The following is an 18,547-nucleotide window of genomic DNA, read 5'->3' on the forward strand; positions in this document are numbered from 1 at the left end:
AGCGGCGCCCACGTAGTGAGCGCCGCTGATCGCGGCCGGGTGTCAGCTGATTATCACAGCTGACACCCGGCACAATGTGTCAGGGGCGGTCACGGACCGCCCCCGACACGTTAACCCCTTGCACACCGCGATCAAACGTGGTGTACCGGGGGTTAAAGGGAAGCATCGGCAGGGAGGGGGCTCCCTCCGTGCTTCCCTGAGCCCCCCACGGCAGCGCAATGTGCAGCTCTGCTGCCGGGGGCTCCTTTCCTGCAGGCCCCCGAATCCAAGATGGGGACGGGGGCCTGCAGGAAGCTGGCTTCCTCAGTGCCTGCAAAGCGCAGGCATGAGGAAGCCTTGTGCACTGCCTGTGACAGATCGCTGATCTGTCACAGTGATCTGTGATGTGACAGATCAACGATCTGTCACAGAACAGTGATGTCCCACCTGGGACTATTTAATAAAGTAAAAAAAAAATTAAAAAAAAGTGTTAAAATAATTTCAAAAAAATCGCCAAATAAATTACAAAAAAAAAAAAATATATTCCCCCAAATAAATCCATTTTTTGAAAATAAAAAAACAAACAATTAAAGTACACATATTGGGTATCGCCGCGTCCGTAACGACCCGCCCTATAAAATTGTCCCATTAGTTAACCCCTTTAGCGAACCCCTTAAAAAATAAAAATAAAAAACGAAGCAAAAAATGATTTATCATCATACCGCCAAACAAAAAGTGTAATAATGCGTGATCAAAAAGACGCATATAAATATCCATGGTACCGCTGAAAACGTCATCTTGTCCCGTAAAAAACGAGCCGCCACACAGCATCATCAGCGAATAAATAAAAAAGTTATAGCTCGCAGAATAAAGCGATGCAAAAATAATTATTTTTTATATAAAATAGTTTTCATTGCATAAAACCGACAAAACATAAAAAAAGACCTAAATGAGGTATCGCTGTAACCGTACTGACCCGAAGAATAAAACCGCTTTATCAATTTTACCGCATGCGGAACGGTGTAAACGCACCCCCCCCAAAAGTAATTCATGAAACACTGGTTTTTGTTCATTCTGCGTCCCAAAAATCGGAATAAAAAGCGATCAAAAAATGTCACGTGCCCGAAAATGGTACCAATAAAAACGACAACTCGTCCCGCAAAAAATAAGACCTCACATGACTCAGTGGGTCAAAATACGGAAAAATTATAGCTCTCAATATGTGGTGATGCAAAAACTATTCTTACAATAAAAAGCGTCTTTTAGCTTGCGACCGCCGCCAAACATAAAAACCGCCATAAATAGTAAATCAAACCCCCCCGTTATCACCCCCTTAGTCAGGGAAAAATAATAAAATAAAAAAAAGTATTTATTTCCATTTTTCCATTAGGGTTAGGGCTGAGATTAGGGTTAGGGGTGTGTTGGGGTTCGGGTTGGAGTTAGAATTGGGGGTTTCCACTGTTTGGGCACATCAGGTGCTCTCCAAATGCAACATGGCGTCTGATTTCAATTCCAGCCAATTCTCAGTTGAAAAAGTCAAATGGTGCTCCTTCCCTTCCAAGCTCTGCCATGCGCCCAAACAGTGTTTTACCCCCACATGTAGGGTATCGGCCTACTCAGGACAAATTGCAAAACAATTTTTGGGGTCCAATTTCTCCTGTTACCCTTAGGAAAATAAAAAATTGGGGGCAAAAATATCATTTTTGTGGAAAAAAAATGATTTTTTTATTTTCACGTCCAAGCGTTATAAACTTCTGTGAAGCACTTGCGGGTTCAAAGTGCTCACCACACATCTAGATAAGTTCCGTGGGGGGTCTAGTGTCCAAAATGGGGTCACTTGTGGGGAGTTTCAATAGCTTAGGTACATCAGGGGCTCTCCAAATGCACATGACACCCGCAGACCATTCCATCAAAGTCTGCATTCCAAAACGTCACTACTTCCCTTCCGAGCCCCGACGTGTGCCCATACAGTAGTTTTCTCCCACATATGGGGTATCGGCATACTCAGGACAAATTGGACAACAACTTTTGGGGTCCAATTTCTCCTGGTACCCTTGGTAAAATAAAAAAATGGTGACTAAAAGATCATGTTTGTGGAAAAAATACGAATTTTTTATTTTCACGCCCGGGCGTTATAAACTTCTGTGAAGCACTGAGGGGTTCAAAGTGCTCACCACACATCTAGATAAGTTCCTTGGGGGGTCTAATTTACAAAATGGTGTCATTTGTGGGGGGTTTCCACTGTTTAGGTACATCAGGGGTTTTCCAATCGCGACATGGTGTCCGATCTCAATTCCAGCCAAAAAGTCAAATGGCGCTGCTTCCCTTCCGAGCTCTGCCATGCGCCCAAATAGTGGTTTACCCCCACATGTGGGGTATCGGCATACTCAGGACAAATTGCACAATAACTTTTAGGGTCCTGTTACTCTTGGAAAAATAAGAATTGAGGGTAAAAAGATCATTTTTGTGGAAAAAATATGATTTTTTAATTGTACGGCTTTATGTTATAAACTTCTGTGAAGCCCTTGGGGGTTCAAAGTTCTCACCACACATCTAGATAAGTTCCTTAGGGGGTCTAGTTTCCAAAATGGGGTCACTTGTAGGGGGTTTCCACTGTTTAGGTACATCAGGGACTCTCCAAACGTGACATGGCGTCCGATCTGAATTCCAGACAATTTTGCATTGAAAAAGTCAAACGGCGCTCCTTCCATTCTGAGCTCTGCCATGCGCCGAAACAGTCGTTCCCCCCCCCCCCCCACATATCAGGTATCAGCGTACTCAGGACAAATTGCACAATAACTTTTGCAGTCCAATTTCTCCTGTTACCCTTGGTAAAATAAAAAAAATTGAACCTGAAGTATTTTTTTGTGAAAAAAAGTTAGATGTTCATTTTTTTTTTTTAATATTCAAAAAAATTCCTGTGACTCAACTAAAGGGTTAAAAAACTTCTTGAATGTGGTTTTGAGCACCTTAAGGGGTGCAGTTTTTAGAATGGTGTCACTTTTGGGTATTTTCTATCATATAGACCCCTCAAAGTGGCTTCAAATGTGATGTGGTCCTAAAAATAAAATGGTGTTGTAAAAATGAGAAATCGCTGGTCAACTTTTAACCCTTATAACTTCCTAACAAAATAAAATTTTGGTTCCAAAATTGTGCTGATGTAAAGTAAACATGTGGGAAATGTTAGTTATCAAGTTTTTTGGGTGCCATATCTCTGTGATTTAAGGGCATAAAAATTCAAAGTTGGAAAATTGCAAAATTTTCGCCAAATTTCCGTTTTTCTCACAAATAAACGCAAGTTATTTGAATGAAATTTTACCACTAACATGAAGTACAATATGTCACGAGAAAACAATGTCAGAATCACCGGGATCCATGGAAGCGTTCCAGAGTTATGACCTCATAAAGGGACAGTGGTCAGAATTGTAAAAATTGGCCCGGTCATGAATGTGCAAACCACCCTTGGGGGTGAAGGGGTTAAATATATTTTAGAAAAAAATGTGGCAATGACTATACTTTAATTTTCATACTGGCCATTAGGGCTATTCTAGATTCGTACTTCATGCATAACGAATACGTAAGTAATTATTATCAGAGGTAGGAATACAATGACAGGTGACACCTCTATACACGGCTGATAACACAGGATCCATCATTCACAATAGGCAATATCACAGCTGGCCTACCGCCCCTACCCCCCCCCCCTTCACAGTGATATTTGCACATGCTCATTAGATGCTAGGGTCAGATGCATATCATGGGTAATGTAAATGTGGATTTCCTGAACTAACAGGAAGACTTAAGTGTAGAATGAAATTTGCAAGTTTTTTTTTTTTTTTTTTTTTTTAATTATGCACATAGTGAAATAAAAACCATTAAACATTTAAAAAATTTATATATGTATTTGACATAAAATTCTGATGTAAAGAGTATGTAAAATACGTTCTTGTGTATGAGTAGGTTTTTGGTGCAAACAGAAACATATTCTACACATCCAAGTGGGTAGGAAATCAAAAGATGGAGAAACTAATACTGACTAGTGATGAGTAAGGTGTTATCTGAGCATGCTCGGGTGCTAAGAGTGTCTTCGGCGTTCTGAAATAATATGTCTGAGTCCCCGGGGCTGCATGTCTCACGGCTGTTAGGCCATCCCTGCGCGTGTTGCGGCTGTCTAACAAACAGGAAATCCCTCTATGTGTTGCGGCAGTCTAGCAGCCGTGGGGACTTGAACATTTTTTTTGAGCAGGCTGAAGACTCAGTTAGCACCCGAGCATGCTCAGATAACACCTTATTCTAGCACATTCACTAATAAACATTCACTAATAATGACCAAATCCAGTCATTATGTCGACCCAGTCATGTAAGAACAGCCCGACCCGGTTGTCTCTGGACCTTATAGAGTTGGGATTGTTTTTTTTGTGGGTGTAATAAATTGCAGCTCTTTAATAAGGCAGTACTAATTGTTTTGACTGTTTTTTTTCTTTATGTCCTTTTTTTTTTTTTTTTTTTTTTTTTTAGGATGTAGTTATTCAGCAGGATGACGAAATTCGTCTTAAAATTGTTGGAACCAGAGTGGATAAAAATGACATAGTAAGTGCGGTTTTTAGGTTTTATCCAGATGACAGCTAATATGTGAGTGGGAAATAAGAATGGAAAAATGAAATGTACTCTTTCTGGACCAGAAATGGGTTGCTCTCCATTTAGGGGCTAAAGCACGAGTCCCCAAGACAAGCTGCATTACTATATACATGGTCACACATTTCTAGTTCAGTCTGGATTTTAACGCTCTTCCTTCTTTACAGTTTGCGATCGGCTCTCTGATGGATGATTATTTGGGTAAGTGCTACGGCACTAGCAAGATTTCAACTTACTACCAAAATAAAAAGATTGGGTTCTTTGTGTTAAACTTCTCGTTTATTTAGAATATATAATGTTAAACTCATTGATGTACGTTTCAGATTCTGCTTCCGTTCTTGCCTCCCTACCTTGTGTGGGCATGCCTGTGGTGGTCTCTGTGGTCTGTCTCCCACTCTTGTTGCATTTCCAATCCATTTACTAAGTGTCTTTGACCTTCTTTTTTCCTTTCTTGTCTCTTCCAGGTCTGGTCAGCTGACACGTTCGCCATCTTTCGCCTGCACCAAGTCCTTTTACGTTCTGTATATTTTTTTTGTGTATTTCAGCTGCTGTTAACACTTAGTGATAATTCAGCCGGGATTGATGCTTTATCTGTTTTAGATATTGGAGCGCTGTCTTTAAAATAATCTTATTTTTATTAAAGAAATTAGATGAAAGTTTTTTTTTGTTTTTTTTTTTGATTTTCTTTCTGTTCATATTCTGCAGATACTGTTCATGTGAATATGCGTCATACTTTCACAGTAATGTGGTGTTTTGTTAAAAAAAAAAAAAAAAAGAAAAAGAAAAAATCGTAGGTTTTTCAGAAATGTAATAAAGTGTAATCATTGCCAGAAAGCACAGAGCGTTTAAAATAACACATGGCAAGTAAATCAGATGCTGGGAATCCAACAGGAGAGGAGACAGAATGGAGAGGAGGAGTGGGGAAAGGTGGGTGAGTGTGCTGGATTACCCCCAACCTACCCCATCTACCTGGACTGTTTCCAGAAAGTTGAAGGGGTGTCGAGGGAGTTATTGAGGGAGGGCTAAATTAACCCTTCACGGTTGACCAAGTGATTGCCAAATTAATCCACAGGGCGTTGCTAGCAACTGGGAATGACCACAGGGAGACGGGGGTCTCTGTACGGGAGGATCAAAACAAATCATTAGACCCGTTTATTTTAGTCACTTTTATAATATTTTGCTTAATTATGCAAAGTTCTCAACTACCAATAGCATCATTTCACTTTATTTTTCAATATATTTTTATTAAACAGGGAGAGTGATGTTAACAAACATTGTAATTTGGAATACTCATTAACAGATTAGGAATATTCAGACCTCCCACCCTCCATCAATAGTATCCCACTACTAAGATTCCCCATCCCATTGACATCATTATACCTTCATGACTAAATCAAGGAAGGAGGGAAACAGTCTAAGTTAGAGGAAAGGAGGGAGAAGAAGTAAGAGAAAGTATAGAAAAGAAAAGACCAAAAAAGAGAGGAAAACGAGACAAAACATGGATATTGATAAGGTGTCCGAGGTCTGACACCCTAGCATTGCTTATTTACTATGGGGGACAAGGTAGTGTCCCTTTTGCTAGCCAAGACTGAAAATGTTGCGACTCTTTAAATTGAACCCAAGGATTCCACACCGCAAACCAACTGGTACCCAACCTGTCATCAAAAGCCCTCATCTCCTCCATCCGGCACAGAACATCCACCGCCTCCACCCAATCAATCTGCCCCGGTGCAACCAAAGCCTGGTTATAATTTGATGCATTGCAGTCATGAAATATGGCAACATACCCTTCTTAATGTTGGATAGTGGGTCCGGGAAGATGGATAGCAATGCCACCTCTGGAGTCACCTCCACTTGCTTATTAGCAATATAATTATAGAGTGCGAATATTTTATTCCATAGGGGTCTGACACCTTGACAGCTCCACCATATATGTAACATGGATCCCACTTCCCCATTACACCTCCAACATAGGTCCGGGACTGTCGGACACATCCTGTGCAATTTAACGGGTGTTCTGTACCATTATGTCAATATCTTATAATTCAGCTCCTGGATCCTGCAGGACACCGACATCCTATGCGCAGAGGTGAACGCCTTGGCCCACATTTGGGATGTGATTTCTCTGTTAAATTCCTTTTGCCACTAGATCGTACATCTGACAGGCCCAACCCCCATCCCCCCAGACACTATCATACCGTATATCGGAGAAACAGCATGCGCCGGCCCCTGTGACAGAGAACATAGTCGCTCAAAAGAGGTAGACATGTGGTACGAGCCCCCCTCCAAATCTAAAGACCTAATGTAACTCTGGAGCTGTAAAAATTGTAGCCAATGCCCCGGTGCCCGTCTCCTATTTCCCAAAATGTCTTCCAAAGACAAGATGCCCACTTGACTAGTCACATCTTTAATACATGGAACCGGCCCCTGTGTAATCGAGGGAATTATAGAAGTAGGATGCTGCAATTCAGTGGGGAGTCCAGGATTCCTAACCAGAGGGGTCAGTGGTCCTGGTATATTTGCCAATGAGAAACTCTTCGCGAATCGCCTCCAGGCCCGCACAATAGTATATAGTGTATAGGAAATAGACATCTTTCCCAAGTTAACATTGTATGGCATCCAGAACACCCCCCGAGAGAGGCTCAGAGACAGCTCGTGTTCAATGTCCACCCAGAGTTTAGATGCCCTATTATGGAACAAGTCTAGAACACAATTCCCAATAGTTGAAGCATGATACACCCGCAAATCCGGCAGGCCTGTTCCTCCATCTTCCTTACGTCTAATCAATTGGGCGTAACTTATACGTGGGCTACCATTATGCCAAACAAATTTTCTCATCATTTTACATAACCCCCAAAGAAGGATCATTCTATGTCCCATGGAATGGTCTGGAAAAAAATACCATATTTTCGGCAAAATATCCATCTTAAGGGCATTTATTCTCCCAAACCATGACAACTGAAGACGCTGCCAAGCCCCTAACTCCTCCACTGAACTCCTAAGCGGGAGAAAATTGAGCTCGAATAATTTCTGGGGGTCTGCCGGAATACGGATACCCAAGTATTAAATGGAATGTTTACTCCAGCGAAAAGGGAAACTAGACCTAAGTTGCTCCACCTCCCGATCTGACAATGTTATATTAAGTAGCTCTGATTTCTGTAGATTAACCTTAAAATTACTCAACCTACTGAATCTTTCAAATTCCTTTAATATGGATGGTAGGCCTATTCCGGGAGAAGAGACATACCGCTAAAGGTCATCCGCAAATCTAGTTTGTGTTCTGTGCGACCTACCCGAATCCCCTGAATAGATTGGTTTTGCCTAAGTGCATTTGCCAACGCCTCCATGACTAAGATGTATAAATAGGGAGATAACAGGCAGCCTTGTCGCGTTCCATTTTTTATTGCAAATGGCGCGAACAGCTGTCCGTTTATTCGTACTCTAGCGGACGGGTCATGGTATAAGGCCATAATCCAGTTTCTCATCCTCTGCTGCATGCCTGTCCTCTCCAATGTAGCTTTTAGAAAACCCCAATGTACCCTATTACCCTATCAAAAGCCTTTTCGGCATCTACTGACAATAAGCATAAAGGAGTCGCCCCCCCCCCCCCCCCCGCTCGAGCCCCTGTAATCAGTGACACAGTCTTGATGGTGGTGTCTTGTGCCTCCCTACCCGGGACAAAGCCCACTTGCTCTCTATGTATTAAATGTGGGTTGAGTCTAAGTGCTATCATTTTAGAGTATAATTTAATATCCACATTAATCAGAGATATCGGGCGGAAATTAGAACAAATCGTGTGATCCTTGCCCTCTTTAGGTATCACAGTAATGACTGCTTGCGTAGAATGAAATGGAAAGTGGCACGTCTGCGATATATTATTGAATGCTTTCAACATGAGTGGGGAACACGGCTCGGGACATGTTTTATAGAACCTGGGTGCAAATCCGTCCGGACCCGGACTTTTTCCTACTTTTAGACTCTGAATAGCTTCCTTGAGTTCTAGTTCAGAAAAATCCTGTTCCAAAGAATCTATCGTTTCCACTAGCAAGATTCCCGGAGAATATTTCTCAAAGTATTCCATTATATGCTGTCTTGTTGCCTATAAAGTGTTCTCTCGTTGGGCTAAATTATATAAGTTGGCATAATACTTTCTGAACTCTTCCAGTATTTCAGAGGTAGAATGCACCAGAGTCCCAGCTGAGGAATTTATACTTAAGATCGGGGTCTGTGCGAGCCTAGGATGTAACGTTCTCGCCAATAAGCGTCCGCTTTTATCCCCAAATTCAAAATAGTGTTTACGTATTTTATCTCTTCTACACAGGGATTTTTGTTCCAGTATAGATAAGGCTTGTTGTCTTAGGGACGAAATTTCAGCTTTGAGCATAGCATCATTTCACTCTATAAGCCAATAATATTGCAAGAAAACCGGAAACTGAATATATGTCCGTATCCAAATAACATAGAAAGTAGTATAATGGCATACTCTTCAGAGTACTACACCCCCGGGTCCCTTATCTTGCACCTGATGAGGAACAGTCTGGTTTCATGACAGCCTGAACTTTTCATCCCAATTGCAAAAAATTTATCTTAAAGCAACAAAAATGTAGAAACGAAACCTTCAGAGAAGGGAGAAAATGAAACTTTAGCTCTGATTTTAGTTTTAACCCTTCACAGGGGCAGGTGCGGGAATCTTTGATCGAGTATTTTTTTTTTGTATTCTGCTGAGACCTGATTATAACTAGCCAATAATGCCAAGTGTGGAGAATGACTTCATGGTGGTTGTTAATTTGGGCAGTGAGATTTTCCTTATGTTGCTAATGATCCAGTATCTGAAGTCACTGTAATGTTTAATTCACTAATCATTAAACAAAGCCACTTTTTTTTGTGTGTGTGAATGCAAAAATCTATAACCAGAAAAATACATGTGCTTTTTTTTTCTTTTATGTCCAAAATATGTGGTTCTTATTTTAACCATTTAGGTATTTCAGGGTTTGTGCACAGAATCGTTTTCAGGTGGATTTGGAGTGGGTCTGCTCCAAAATTACAGTATTTTTTTTTTTCCTAACAAAATGCTCGAGAGTATTAAATGTATGCATTGCTATGTAAAAACCACTTGCTGTTCATATGTTCAGGCTTTTTAGTGTCTTTTGAGCCAAGTAGTTGAAGAAGCCCTTCTCCCATCAAAATTTTATCCCCCTTAATATATTGCAGTCATCATATTATTTAGCGCTGTGTACTTACAATTGCTCATTTTGCCTTTCTACCAATCTAATTCTTTTCCCTTCTCTATGTAGAAACAGGAAGTATCTTGTCCCTGCATTTATCATTCCCCTCTTCAACTTCTGATGCAGCTGCCCCCTCCACTTTCTACCAGGGTCTTTGCATTACTCATACAGGGAAAATTGACCTCCTGTTTCTCCATAGAGCTTAGGAGGATTCAGTTAGTCAGTTTTTAATCATGTGCTGTCATAGACCTGATGGAAAAGAGAATAATTATCTGGGTAGAAAGAGAAAATGAGCAATTGTAAGTACAGCGTGATATATAATATGACGACTGCTATATATTAAGAGGATAAAAACTGTGATGGGAGGAGGAGGGCTTCTTTAAAAGTAGTGACCCAACCATTATTCATATACTTTACAACATAAAACAATGGGAAGGATCAAAAGACGCTCCACTGCAGTATCTTCATTGTTGAATGGAGTTAAAAGAGAAAAACATGCAGATAATGCCAGTACAAAAGACACACACAAAAAAAACTGCTGCTGGTCAAAAAAGTTGAAAAGTGCTCAGGAAAGCACCAAAAAAACACTTAAAAATAAAAAAAGGCATCTGATCATATTTTTAGTTGCCTGTTGTTGCCACTAGAGGGAGTTTTTGTATACAATTTGGAAATTGAGCTCAACAATGTCCAAAGATCCCTCTTGTGCTGACTGTGAGCAACTAAAACTTTTATTGTTTAGGCTGTGTTCACACGTAGCGTTTTTTTCGCGGTATTTTCGCGGATTTGCCAAAAAAATCCGCTCCGAAAACGCTGAAAATAAGCTTCCCATTCATTTCTATGCATTTTCCACTTTTTGTGCATATTGATGCATTTTTTACCGCGAAAAAACCGCAGCATGCTCATTAATTTCGCGGATTTTTCAGCATTTCTGGCTATTTTCTATGTGTCTGGGGACTCTCCGGAAAAAATCGCTGCAAAAACGCGCAAAAATCGCTGCAAAAATGCGCGTTTTCTGGGAAGGAGTCCGGTTCTTATGCAGAAATTTTCTGCATACGTGTGCACATAGCCTTAAAGTGGATTAGTTTGTGTTGGAGTATCTGAAGAGATCGCCTAGAAAAAAAAAACAGTTTTAGTTTCACTTATGATTTGCATCGCTGATCCAGAAAGAAGGCAAAGCCCCTCCATGAGGAACTTTCCTGTTGTCGTTCTATTCATGAGGGTTGGAGGGGGTGGTGTGACTCCTTCCTGACTATGGACTACATTCATGGATCAGTGACACAGTAACCTTGTACTAATACGTTTTTGCTATTTATTTATTTTTTAATTCAAGAAAGGCATATCTTTAACCCCCCAAAATAGCCATCAGAATCTTAGGTAAAAGAGCCCTTCCCATAGATTCAACAATGTATCATGGATAAGTTGTGTTCAGCATCACTTTGGGGTATTTTCATCATTTTGTATAGTGCAAGTCAGAAACTTGGGCTGGAGCACATACATCTCTGAAGACACTGGGCTAGGGCATATATATAGCTGGAGACACTGGGCTAGGGCATATACATCACTGGAGATACTGTCCTGGGGTTATATACATCGCTGGAGATGCTGGGCCATGTACATCACTAGAGACACTGGGCTGGGGCAGATGCAACCATGGAGACACTGGGCTGGGGCAGATACATCACTGGAGACACTGAGCTGGGGCAGATACATCCATGGAGATACTGGGCTGGGGCATTTAAATCTCTGGAGACCCTGGGCTGGGGCATATTCATCATTGGAGACACTAGGCTGGAGCATATAAATCTCTGGTGACACTGGGCTGGGGCATATACAGTTGTGGCCAAAAGTATTGACACCCCTGCAATTTGTCAAATAATACTCAGTTTCTCCCTGAAAATGATTGCAATCACAAATTCTTTGGTATTATTATCTTCATTTAATTTGTCTTAAATGAAAAAACACAAAAGAGAATGAAGCAAAAAGCAAAACATTGATCATTTCACACAAAACTCCAAAAATGGGCCAGACAAAAGTATTGGCACCCTCAGCCTAATACTTGGTTGCACAACCTTTAGCCAAAATAACTGTGACCAACCGCTTCCGGTAACCATCAATGAGTTTCTTACAATGCTCTGCTGGAATTTTAGACCATTCTTCTTTGGCAAACTGCTCCAGGTCCCTGATATTTGAAGGGTGCCTTCTCCAAACTGCCATTTTTACATCTCTCCACAGGTGTTCTATGGGATTCAGGTCTGGACTCATTGCTGGCCACCTTAGAAGTCTCCAGTGCTTTCTCTCAAACCATTTTCTAGTGCTTTTTGAAGTGTGTTTTGGGTCATTGTCCTGCTGGAAGACCCATGACCTCTGAGGGAGACCCAGCTTTCTCACACTGGGCCCTACATTATGCTGCAAAATTTGTTGGTAGTCTTCAGACTTCATAATGCCATGCACACGGTCAAGCAGTCCAGTGCCAGAGGCAGCAAAGCAACCCCAAAACATCAGGGAACCTCCACCATGTTTGACTGTAGGGACCGTGTTCTTTTCTTTGCCTCTTTTTTTTTCTCCTGTAAACTCTATGTTGATGCCTTTGCCCAAAAAGCTCTACTTTTGTCTCATCTGACCAGAGAACATTCTTCCAAAACGTTTTAGGCTTTTTCAGGTAAGTTTTGGCAAACTCCAGCCTGGCTTTTTTATGTCTCGGGGTAAGAAGTGGGGTCTTCCTGGGTCTCCTACCATACAGTCCCTTTCATTCAGACGCCAATGGATAGTATGGGTTGACACTGTTGTACCCTCGGACTGCAGGGTAGCTTGAACTTGTTTGGATGTTAGTCGAGGTTCTTTATCCAACATCCGCACAATCTTGCGTTGAAATCTCTTGTCAATTTTTCTTTTCCGTACATATCTAGGGAGGTTAGCCACAGTGCCATGGGCTTTAAACTTCTTGATGACACTGCGCACGGTAGACACAGGAACATTCAGGTCTTTGGAGATGGACTTGTAGCCTTGAGTTTGCTCATGCTTCCTCACAATTTGGTTTCTCAAGTCCTCAGACAGTTCTTTGGTCTTCTTTCTTTTCTCCATGCTCAATGTGGTACATACAAGGACACAGGACAGAGGTTGAGTCAACTTTAATCCATGTCAACTGGCTGCAAGTGTGATTTAGTTATTGCCAACACCTGTTAGGTGCCACAGGTAAGTTACAGGTGCTGCTAATTACACAAATTAGAGAAGCATCACATGATTTTTCGAACAGTGCCAATACTTTTGTCCACCCTCTTTTTTTTATGTTTGGTGTGGAATTATATCCAATTTGGCTTTAGGACAATTCTTTTTGTGTTTTTTCATTTAAGACAACTTAAATGAAGATGATAATAATAACAAAGAATTTGTGTTTGCAATCATTTTCAGGAAGAAACTGAGTATTATCTGACAGAATTGCAGGGGTGTCAATACTTTTGGCAACAACTGTACATCTCTGGTGACACTGAGCTGGGGCATATACTTCTCTGGAGACCCTGGGCTGGGGCATATACATCACTGGTGACACTGGGCTGGGGCATATACATCTCTGGAGTCACTGGGCTGGGGCATATACATCACTGGAGACACTGGGTTGGGGCATATACATCACTGGAGACACTGGGATGGTGCATGTACATCCATGGAGGCACTGGGCTGGGGCGTATACATCCATGGAGACTCTGGGCTGGGGCATATACATCACGAGATACTGGGCTGGGGCAGATACATCCATGGAGACACTGGGCTGGGGCAGATACATCCATGAAGACACTGGGCTGGGGCAGATACATCCATGAAGACACTGGGCTGGGGCAGATACATCCATGGTGACACTGGGCTGGGGCAGATACATCCATGGTGACACTGGGCTGGGGCAGATACATCCATGGAGACACTATGCTGGGGTATATACATCCATGGAGACACTGGGCTGGGACATATACATCACTGGAGACACTGGCTGGGGCATATACATCTCCGGAGACACTGGGCTGGGGCATATACATCCATGGAGACACTGGGCTGGGGCATATACATCCATGGAGGCACTGGGCTGGGGTGTATACATCCATGGAGACTCTGGGCTGGGGCATATACATCACTGGAGACACTGGGCTGGGGCATATACTGTACATCCATAGAGACACTGGGCTGGGACAGATACAGCACTGGAGACACTGGGCTGGGGCATATACATCCATGGAGACACTGGGCTGGGGCAGATACATCCATGGAGACACGGGGGGGGGGGCAGAGCGAGCAAAGGAGTCACTGGGCTGGGGCATATACATCTCTGGAGACACTGAGCTGGGGCATATACATCCATGGAGACACTGGGCTGGGGCATATACATCTCTGGAGTCACTTGGCTGGGGCAGATACATCTCTGGAGACACTGGGCTGGGGCAGATACAGCACTGGAGACACTGGGCTGAGGCAGATACAGCAATGGAGACACTGGGCTGGGGCAGATACATCTCTGGAGACACTGGGCTGGGGCAGATACAGCACTGGAGACACTGGGCTGAGGCAGATACAGCACTGGAGACACTGGCCTGGGGCAGATACATCCATGGAGACACTGAGCTGGGGCATATACTTCTCTGGAGACCCTGGGCTGGGGCATATACATCACTGGTGACACTCGGCTGGGGCATATACATCCATGGAGACACTGGGCTGGGGCGTATACATCTCTGGAGTCACTGGGCTGGGGCATATACATCACTGGAGACACTGGGTTGGGGCATATACATCACTGGAGACACTGGGTTGGTGCATGTACATCCATGGAGGCACTGGGCTGGGGCGTATACATCCATGGAGACTCTGGGCTGGGGCATATACATCACGAGATACTGGGCTGGGGCAGATACATCCATGGAGACACTGGGCTGGGGCAGATACATCCATGAAGACACTGGGCTGGGGCAGATACATCCATGGTGACACTGGGCTGGGGCAGATACATCCATGGTGACACTGGACTGGGGCAGATACATCCATGGAGACACTATGCTGGGGTATATACATCCATGGAGACACTGGGCTGGGACATATACATCACTGGAGACACTGGCTGGGGCATATACATCTCCGGAGACACTGGGCTGGGGCATATACATCCATGGAGACACTGGGCTGGGGCATATACATCCATGGAGGCACTGGGCTGGGGTGTATACATCCATGGAGACTCTGGGCTGGGGCATATACATCACTGGAGACACTGGGCTGGGGCATATACTGTACATCCATAGAGACACTGGGCTGGGACAGATACAGCACTGGAGACACTGGGCTGGGGCATATACATCCATGGAGACACTGGGCTGGGGCAGATACATCCATGGAGACACGGGGGGGGGGGGCAGAGCGAGCAAAGGAGTCACTGGGCTGGGGCATATACATCTCTGGAGACACTGAGCTGGGGCATATACATCCATGGAGACACTGGGCTGGGGCATATACATCTCTGGAGTCACTTGGCTGGGGCAGATACATCTCTGGAGACACTGGGCTGGGGCAGATACAGCACTGGAGACACTGGGCTGAGGCAGATACAGCAATGGAGACACTGGGCTGGGGCAGATACATCTCTGGAGACACTGGGCTGGGGCAGATACAGCACTGGAGACACTGGGCTGAGGCAGATACAGCACTGGAGACACTGGCCTGGGGCAGATACATCCATGGAGACACTGAGCTGGGGCATATACATCTCTGGAGTCACTGGGCTGGGGCATATACATCTATGGAGACGCTGAGCTGGGGCATATACATCATTGGAGACACTGAGCTGGGGCATATACATCATTGGAGACACTGGGCTGGGTAAGATACATCTCTGGAGACACTGGTCTGGGGCAGATACATCCATGAAGACACTGGTCTGGAGCAGATACATCCATGAAGACACTGGTCTGGGGCATATACATCCATGGAGATACTGAGCTGGGGCAGATACATCTCTGGAGACACTGAGCTGGGGGAGATACATCATTAGTGACACTGGGCTGGGAAAGATACATCCATGGAGATACTGAGCTGGGGCATATACATCCATGGAGATACTGAGCTGGGGCAGATACATCTTTGGAGATACTGAGCTGGGGCAGATACATCTCTGGAGACACTAAGCTGGGGTAGATACATCTCTGGAAACACTGAGCTGGGGCATATAATTCCATGGAGATACTGAGCTGGGGCAGATACATCTTTGGAGATACTGAGCTGGGGCAGATACATCTCTGGAGACACTAAGCTGGGGGAGATACATCTCTGGAGATACTGAGCTGGGGCATATAATTCCATGGAGATACTGAGCTGGGGCAGATACATCTCTGGAGACACTGAGCTGGGGGAGATACATCATTAGTGACACTGGGCTGGGGAAAATACATCTCTGGAGACACTGGGCTGGGGCAGATACATCTCTGGAGACACTGGGCTGGGGCAGATACATCTCTGGAGACACTGGGCTGGGGCAGATACATCTCTGGAGACACTGAGCTGGGGGAGATACATCATTAGTGACACTGGGCTGGGGAAAATACATCTCTGGAGACACTGGGCTGGGGCAGATACATCTCTGGAGATACTGAGCTGGGGGAGATACATCATTAGTGACACTGGGCTGGGGCAGATACATCTCTGGAGACACTGGGCTGGGGCAGATACATCTCTGGAGACACTAAGCTGGGGCAGATACATCTCTGGAGATACTGAGCTGGGGCAGATACATCTCTGGAGACACTGAGCTGGGGGAGATACATCATTAGTGACACTGGGCTGGGGAAAATACATCTCTGTAGACACTGGGCTGGGGCAGATACATCTCTGGAGACACTGGGCTGGGGCAGATACAGCACTGGAGACACTGGGCTGAGGCAGATACAGCACTGGAGACACTGGGCTGGGGCAGATACATCCATGGAGACACTGAGCTGGGGCATATACATCTCTGGAGTCACTGGGCTGGGGCATATACATCTATGGAGACGCTGAGCTGGGGCATATACATCATTGGAGACACTGAGCTGGGGCATATACATCATTGGAGACACTGGGCTGGGTAAGATACATCTCTGGAGACACTGGTCTGGGGCAGATACATCCATGAAGACACTGGTCTGGGGCAGATACATCCATGAAGACACTGGTCTGGGGCATATACATCCATGGAGATACTGAGCTGGGGCAGATACATCTCTGGAGACACTGAGCTGGGGGAGATACATCATTAGTGACACTGGGCTGGGAAAGATACATCCATGGAGATACTGAGCTGGGGCATATACATCCATGGAGATACTGAGCTGGGGCAGATACATCTTTGGAGATACTGAGCTGGGGCAGATACATCTCTGGAGACACTGAGCTGGGGGAGATACATCTCTGGAGATACTGAGCTGGGGCATATAATTCCATGGAGATACTGAGCTGGGGCAGATACATCTCTGGAGACACTGAGCTGGGGGAGATACATCTCTGGAGATACTGAGCTGGGGCATATAATTCCATGGAGATACTGAGCTGGGGGAGATACATCTCTGGAGACACTGAGCTGGGGGAGATACATCATTAGTGACACTGGGCTGGGGAAAATACATCTCTGGAGACACTGGGGCTTCTGCATGTTCATCATAGGAGACAGAACTGCAATATATCGGTAATATTCGGACGTTATACTGTGGCTCCGTACAGCATGTTTTTTTTCTTGCACCCATAGACTAGGGAAGTCTCATTCGATTTATGGAGGAATCTGGTGCACACTGCCATTTTTTTCTCAGTCAATAAGAAAAATCTGCTCTGCCCCATTGAATAACATTGGCCTGATATCTTAACGGACAGCACTCGGACTGACAATAGTTGTGTGAATGAGCCCTAACAGAAACTGATGTGCTCCAGAAATAAAAAAAAAAATGTAATGTGTGGTATTAAAGGGATCGTGTGGGGTAAACAAGTTATCATGTATCCATAGGATAGGTAGCAACTTACTGATTGGTGGGGTCCGACCTCTAGGGTATGGGAGTTTTTCCCTATTAGGTCACATTCACACGTTCAGTATTTTCCAGCAGTATTTGTAAGCCAAAACCAGGAGAGGAACAATCAGAGGAAAAGTATAATAGAAACCCGTCACCACTTCTGTATTTATCACCCGCTCCTGGTTTTGGCTTACAAATACTGATGGAAAATACTGACCGAATACTGCACGTGTGAACATGGCCCCATAATGTAGACGCAGCGCACAGAGGATGAATGCAGTGGCGGGCGTGCATCATTATAACGGGGATATAACTGCTTTTCACCGCCCCTTTGTGTTAAATCTCATCCAGTTTTGCTGGTACACAGAAATGCTGCTGATTTTACATGCACATAATCTGCACCCAAAACGCAAAGTGTGAACCAGCATGGATCAGGCAGGGACAGGACAGGACTGGCGCTTTCTCATCTCTGGTCCTGTTTGTATAATGTGCATTCTGTGTAGGGTCACTGTGGTCGGTGCGGGGGGGATGCAGATTACGACATGCCGTCAGGCAGGACGCAGCAGTGACGGACAGCCGGGTCCAGCGCTGGAGAATGATCTGCGGCGCTTCCCGCACACAGGTGACGGAAATGAAATTTCCCGCCTTCACTCCAGCCAATCAGCTACTTGTTTGTCCTCTAAACCACGCCTCTCCCCT

At 44.3% G+C, this 18,547-nt stretch overlaps 1 protein-coding gene across 1 annotated transcript in view; it reads left to right on the top strand.

Moving 5' to 3' along the window:
* The window catches only part of POLR2G (RNA polymerase II subunit G), a 42,369-nt gene extending 37,099 nt beyond the window's left edge, over window positions 1-5,270 (top strand). Inside the window, exons 6-8 of the mRNA XM_073554633.1 lie at window positions 4,498-4,569; window positions 4,782-4,815; window positions 5,079-5,270. Coding sequence (XP_073410734.1) covers window positions 4,498-4,569; window positions 4,782-4,815; window positions 5,079-5,092 — 120 coding nt within the window. The 3' untranslated portion in view covers window positions 5,093-5,270. The remainder of the gene's footprint in view (window positions 1-4,497; window positions 4,570-4,781; window positions 4,816-5,078) is intronic.
* Window positions 5,271-18,547: the final 13,277 nt, after the last annotated feature.

The sequence above is a fragment of the Dendrobates tinctorius genome, unplaced genomic scaffold (assembly GCF_039654945.1).
Source record: "Dendrobates tinctorius isolate UK_male_01 unplaced genomic scaffold, ASM3965494v1 ptg000211l, whole genome shotgun sequence".
Lineage (NCBI taxonomy): Eukaryota > Metazoa > Chordata > Amphibia > Anura > Dendrobatidae > Dendrobates > Dendrobates tinctorius.